The sequence below is a fragment of the Terrapene carolina genome, unplaced genomic scaffold (assembly GCF_002925995.2).
Source record: "Terrapene carolina triunguis isolate 2854851 unplaced genomic scaffold, T_m_triunguis-2.0 Scaffold363, whole genome shotgun sequence".
Classification (NCBI taxonomy): Eukaryota; Metazoa; Chordata; order Testudines; family Emydidae; genus Terrapene; species Terrapene triunguis.
Window position 1 is genome coordinate 791 of NW_020664714.1, and position 6,691 is coordinate 7,481.

The window sequence follows — 6,691 nt, forward strand, 5'->3', positions numbered from 1 at the left end:
TTTTTTTGCTTTGCTTTTAATTAATCTCTGACAAAAATATTGCAGATAGGGATGAAAACCCATTGCCTAACTCTTTGAAGGATACAGATCTAAACTGAAAATTGGCTATAATACAGGGATAGACCTGGACCTTCACACGCTTTGGCTTAAATATTTAATTCCGAGTTTATCGACTCCTAATCACTTAATATTTTTTTTACTGAAATCACAGGTTTAATATTTATTACTGTCCATTTGTCATTCCCTATGATCCGCTGCCATCTAAAGATCATTAGAAAGGATACATAAAACATTGGCCTTATTAAGCTTGGCTCCTGCATAGTGCCCACTATACACCATAGCCACGCCTTTACCAGACTTCACCCTCTGTTACCCCTAGTGCCATTACACAATAAAGCCGCCCCTTTCCCATCCCTCCCCCTCTGCTGCCCCCAGTGCAGAGTTCAGCACTGGCAGCCGAGGGTATGTTCTTGCTTGTGCAGCCGGCGCTGAAGCTGGTACTGTGGTTTCCTCACTTCTATTTTGAGCGAGCTAGCTAGGGTACAGCTACAGCGGCTACAGTTACAGGAGCTGCCATTCACCGCCCCGGCTGCAGTGTAGATGCCCCCCAAGTGTCTAGCTGTGAATTATTCACTCTGGCCTCTCTTTCCGTCAGTCGGCCGCTTTTGACTTGGCCAATCAGCGTAGATTATCAGCATTCCATTGAAATGCAACAGACAGTTTCCTTGGATTATCAGCGTTCTTTTCAAGGCCATGAATGTGCTGATGTATTTTCACATGGACTCACGCTAGGTTTCCACACAGATTTTGCACCAGTATAACTATTCTGGTTAGTGGTGTGACACTGTTATGGAAATCATTATACCGGTACAACCTCTAGTGCAGACACAGTTTACCAATATAGAAGTCCCTTATACTGTTATAGCTTATTCCCCTTCCCGTATGGGAATGAACTATACCGAAATGAGCACCTTTACATCACTATAATTGCATCCAGTCAGAGTACATGAATGACCCCCTCACGGTGCCCCCTGAAGGCCTGAGGGCAGCCCAGAACATGGCCCCTCGCCTCAGTTTGCCATCTTCATTCCCCCAAATAAACTCCACACGGGTTTTTTCCAGTCCAATCACAATCATCCCCATATAGGTTTCATTTATTAACTTAAAGTTCAAAACTAAACCCAGAAGTCATCCAAACTCCCCATCTGATCTGAGTCCTTCCCGCCTTAGCAGGCTACTCTCAGCTCTTCCTAGCTGGAGCAATTCCCCCAGTACCAGGGTTTTCCCTCTCTTGCTCTCTGAAATTTCACTTCAGCCTCCTGAGCTGGCCTCTTACCCTAGCCCCCTTCTGCCCTTTATTGAACATTGCCTGATTCCCCTCAGCTGGGCTCCTTCTCTAGTCAGGGCTGGTGGGGATAGGCTGATACAGTTAAAGTGGTGCAACTTCTATGTGTAGCCAAGCCTTGAGACATGTATTCCTCACACTGGTTATGAAGGGGGTAGATAATGGGAGGTATGACAACAAAGACGACAGAAAGAGAAGACTTAGTTTAGTTCTTTTATTGAACGATGCTTTTGGTAACAGAGACACAATTATTAGGGTCTCCTTGAAAATGGTAAAACATTAGAAGGAACTGGTGGGAAACATTGCCTGGGAGTGGAAGGAATTCTCAGGGCATTGCTTTGGCTATAAATGTACAGGCTGGGTTTTTCTATAAGAGGCTGATGTTAGGCACCCAAATCCTATGGACAGTGAATGGGAATTGGGCACCTAACACCCTTAGGTCCCATTGTCAATTACAACTGGACATTGTGGAGCGGAGAGTGCACTGGATTAGGACTCTGGATATTTGGTTTCTTTGCCTGTCCCTGCCACTAGCCTGCTGAATGTCTCTGGGCAGGTAACATCACATCTTTCTGCCTTTGTTTCCCCAGCTATAACGTGAGGATAAGGATGTGGAGTTAGGGCTAGAGTCACAAAGTCTCCCCTTTAGGCCTCTGAATCCCAGAATCCGGCCCCCTGTTATTCACAAAACCCTGCTGAGCTGCCGGCAAACCCTGTAGGCACCTACGTGTTTGCAGTAAAAGATCCATAGGCCCCTATGCTTCTGTCTCTGGACATGCCCCCTGCAGCCCCACACCAGGCACCTTGTCGCCGAAGCCCCAGAGCAATGCACGGACCTGGGGAAGATAGGCATTCCCTGGTCTGGCTCACCTGTTGGGCCCAATCTAGCAAGCGAGGTGCCCAGATGCTTTTGAAAATCCTACTGAGCAGCCAAGTATCCTGAAAAACTGGCCCTAAGTCACTGTTGAAAATGGGCAAATAAGAGGCCTGGGCTGGTGTCCTCTGTTCTGCGGTACAGGTTAGAGGGTTTCCTTTTGCTTTTCTGTTCCTTTGGAAAGAAGCCTGGGGATGAAAGACACTAAGAAACAAAAGTTAATTATACAATTGCATAACACTGGAGTTCCATGTGGACATTGCAACCCTATATTTTTATAATGTAGGAATCACACATTGTGTGTGTGTGTGTGTGTGTGTGTAGAATTCTCTCACCCTACAATGAATGGATGCTCAGCATTCCAGCTGAATTCATCTTACCTGCAGCCTCTCACGGAGCACAAACTCCCCTCATTGTCTGAACTTTGAGCAGCCAGAAGTTCAAGTCTCTCAGCAACCCAGTACTACCCACCTGTGGCATCTTATGAAGGTCCTAAAAAGAATAGGGTCACAGGATTAAAGATCTCTCTGTCTCCACTTTCTCCCATAGCTGTGACTCTAAGAGCATGACACGAAACCCAAGACCTTGGACTACAGCAGGCTTTGTTTCAGGCCCCAAACCAGCCTATGGTATGTCTACTTCATTTTAACCCAAGGAAGCTGATCGGTTAGCATCGTCCAAACATGAACTTCCTGCTAGCTTTCCTCAGAGCTTCTTTGACTTCTTTGTTTCTCAGGCTATAGATGAGGGGATTGACCAGGGGAGTCAGGACGGTGTAGACGACAGAGAGAACTTTCTTGAAATCTCTCAGTGTGTTGGTTGTTGGGAACATATAGGCAATCAGTAGAGTTCCATAATAAATTGTCACCACAATGAGGTGGGAGGAGCAGGTGGAAAAGGCCTTTTGCCTCCCAGTGGTGGAAGGAATTCTTAGGATGGTCACAATGATGCAGATGTAGGACATCAAGGTAAGTAGGAATGGAACCACTAAGAAAATCAAGCATAGTGTTAAAGCCAACATTTCCATCATCTGAGGATCATTGCAGGAGAGATTTACCAGGGGGATAAGATCGCAAAAGAAATGGTCAATATCATTGGAGCCACAGAAAGTTAACTGGGATATCGACAATGTTATTATGCCACTACATAGGAAGCCACCTGTCCAAGAGCCACCTGCAAGCTGGAGATATAACCTGCCACTCATACGGGTTGCATAGTGCATTGGATTGCATATCGCTAAATACCGATCATAAGACATCACCGATAAGAGAAGGCATTCTGTGGCAATCATAGAACCAAAGAAAAAATATTGTGTGAGACATCCACTAAATGAAATGGTTCTGTTCTCATTCAGGAGACTGGCCAGCATGCTGGGCAGGATGGTCGAGGTGTAGAAGGTCTCCAAGCAGGACAAGTTCCCCAGGAAGAAGTACATGGGGGTGTGAAGGTGCTGATCAGTCACAACTAAGGTCACGATGAGGATGTTCCCAGCCACGGTTGCAATGTAGATCACGAGAAACAGCAGGAAAAGAAAGATTTGCAGTTCAGGGAGCGTCCCAAATCCCAGGAGGATGAATTCTGTGATGGACGTTTCATTTCCCTGTTCTGGGCTCGCCATGAGGTGTGTCTATGGGTAAGAAATTAACTCTGTGACATAAATTAACAAAATTCACTCAATAAATATCAGCATTATTTTCATTGTCTCCCTCTGCTGGTTACTGAAAAAATAGTTGAGTTGAGAATAGAAGACGGGGAGGGGGAATGCCATCTCTCTTGATCCCTGGGACAGATTTCATATCTGAGCAAACTGCAGGTTAAACAAAATGTTAATCTCTCTGGAAACCTGTGTAGTACCTTGACAGATGGCACCAAGCACTCAGATACAATGGTGTTGGGGCTCAGCCACAACAGCACAGGAACACAGATAGAGGAGACACATTAGGTAGCTATTGGAGCAAATAGTCACTGCCTGGTGTCTAAAAGCAGAACAAAATAGGCTGGAGTTCCACTGCTGAAATGGGTCAGGATTTTATATTTTAGGGGCAGCCACAACAAAGAAACAAACCAAGCAAATAGGGCTGGGAATTGCAATGGGTGGGCAGCCAACTGCAAGTGAATTGCAGGGGAAATTGGCAGCCTAACTCTATTAGCACCCTTTGAAAATTTTATGCAGAAACACCTGTCCTTCCCTATGACAATAGCTCATAGTCCTGCAGTAGGACACTCCACATACAGAGACCCAGCCAGGTGACCATCTTATGCAGTTGGGCCCCAGTGTTGGAAATGTTACTGCTGGTCATACAGTTATCCAATCTCCTTTTAAAGCTAGAATCTATCAATTTTGCTAAAAATTTACCCTCTCTTGCATAAAGATTTCTATTGGAAATTTGTAAGAAATATTATATTTTCATATTAGTAGAGCGGTGAGGAACCCAAATTTCCATTTCATGGGTAATTCCATGATGTCAAATGTTGGCTTTCATGCCAATTTTGACTTTTTAAAAATGTATGTATTATTAATTTTATTTCTAGGTTATTTTTATTTTAGATTACTTATGTTTTTTATTATTTATTGTATTTTATGTGTACATTTAAAAATTATTTAAATTTTATTGTATTTCATTTATAAAACAATATATAACAACTTTTTTTTCCCTAGCAAAATTTTGTAGAAATAAATTGGTTTCCATGTAACATTTTGATCTTGATGAATTGGTATTTTCTGATGGAAAAATATTCCAACAGAATTTTTTATCAGCTCTACATTTTATTCTTTTTTTCCTTTATTTGGTTAAAAAATATTAATTCTCTCTCTCTTTTAGTGGCTGTCGTATCTGCCATTTTTTCAAATCTGCCAAATTTGGAGGCAATTTTTAATTTCAGAAGGTGGAGAAAGCTACTAGGGGGAGAGGCTGTTGCAGATTTGATTTTGATAAATAGGGAGGAACTGGTTGAGAATTTGAAAGTGGAAGTCAGCTTGGGTGAAAGTGATCATGAAATTATAGAGTTCATGACTCGGCAGGATTTGGTTTCAATGGATAGATGTTGGTAAACATTGCTATCAGCTGAGACACTGAAACCAACAACAGAAAATATTGGTCACAGGCGGCGTTAGTGCAGCCTCCCCCCACGCCGTGTGCCGGCAGGGATGTGTGTCAGTGGTCCCACGGCCATGCAGGGATCCCTCTGCCCCCAGCTCTCACAGCATGGTGACAGCCATCCCTACAGGTGCAAGGTGCGGGAAAGGCTACAGTCCTGGAGGGAAAGAACCCAGAGCCACAGCCTGGTCTGCGAGGATGAGGATGAGTCCCTGGCAATGGGAGAGGCCACCCCCCCCCACTGCTGGATGGCTTCTACCCATAGACGGAGCCATTCAACTATGGGGTGGCCTCTGCTATGGCCCAGGGCTCATCGTTCTCCTCCTCCTCGCAGCCCTGGTCACAGATCTCTGCTCTGCTGGGTCATAGCAGTTGCAGTGTCTTGGACCCCTCGGCCATCTAGGGAGCCACCTGTACCTCTGTTGTCACTGCTGGGAGTCCCCCACAACCCCATTGCCCTAACCCTGACCCCAACCCTACCCCCCACTGAATTTCCCACAACTTAAAAACTAAAATAGTTAAAAATCACAACGAAACTTAAAAATACAAAACAATATTAGTTGAAATTGCACAAATAAAATTGAATTCTACCAAGCCTGTGTATAGCCAGTGTCTGCTCTCTTAGCACTGAGCACATAGGAAATATCAGCCGTGTTGTACCCACATTGTCTCACTAACCCTCTCAATGCCCCAGTGAGGTCTGTGCCATAAAGAAAAGTAAAATCTTGTGTGTAGCCTGGAGGAAAGCTTAAAGTGGAATGAAGGGTGCTCCAGTGTTTGAAGAGTTCACCTTGGACTTGGCAGATGTTACTTCAATTCCCTCCTTTGTCAAACTCCTTCTGTGACTGTCAGGCCAAATTTCCAAAGGCTGGAAGGTACCTAAAAATGTGGATTGGTGCCTGAGTAAGTGCAGTACCTAACGCCCACTAGGACTGTCTCTGTATCTTTAGGTGCCGAAACACCTCTATAAATGTGTCCCTCTGTGTGTCAGGTCCCCATCTGGAAAGCAGGGATAATAGCATCTCATGGGGTGGTGGGAGGATAGATACATTCAGTACAGTGAGGTGCCCAGATACCATGGTGATGGGGTGCAGATAAAGAGCTAGGATAGCAGTGACCTGACCGGTCTTTTCTTTCTCCAAATTCTGCCATTTTGCTTTGGGTTGGGACTTTAGGAGAGATCATTGCCCAGTTCCCCTTGGATTCCCAAACCTTGAGCTTGAACCTTGAAACGAGAAAGAAGGAAAAGGTTGAGTTACCTCTAAGGCGGGTCTATCAGCAGCTGGAGTCTCTGTTGTCACCTCCTCACATAGCATATCAGGTACCAGGATCCAGGTTATTCAGTCCATCTTCTCTCCCCACTGGATCCACGTA

General features: G+C 44.8%; 1 protein-coding gene across 1 annotated transcript; it reads right to left on the reverse strand.

Annotated features, from left to right (window-relative positions):
• Positions 1–2,886: 2,886 nt before the first annotated feature.
• On the reverse strand, positions 2,887–3,837 carry LOC112120930 (olfactory receptor 11A1-like). Its single transcript, XM_024220085.2, has one exon. It carries the CDS (start codon positions 3,835–3,837, stop codon positions 2,887–2,889), a length of 951 nt encoding a protein of 316 aa, XP_024075853.2.
• Between the last annotated feature and the right edge of the window lie 2,854 nt (positions 3,838–6,691).

Bases quoted from the DNA above. Each gene is read 5' to 3' on its own strand.
- LOC112120930 (XM_024220085.2), bottom strand. From the start codon at position 3,837: ATGGCGAGCCCAGAACAGGGAAATGAAACGTCCATCACAGAATTCATC.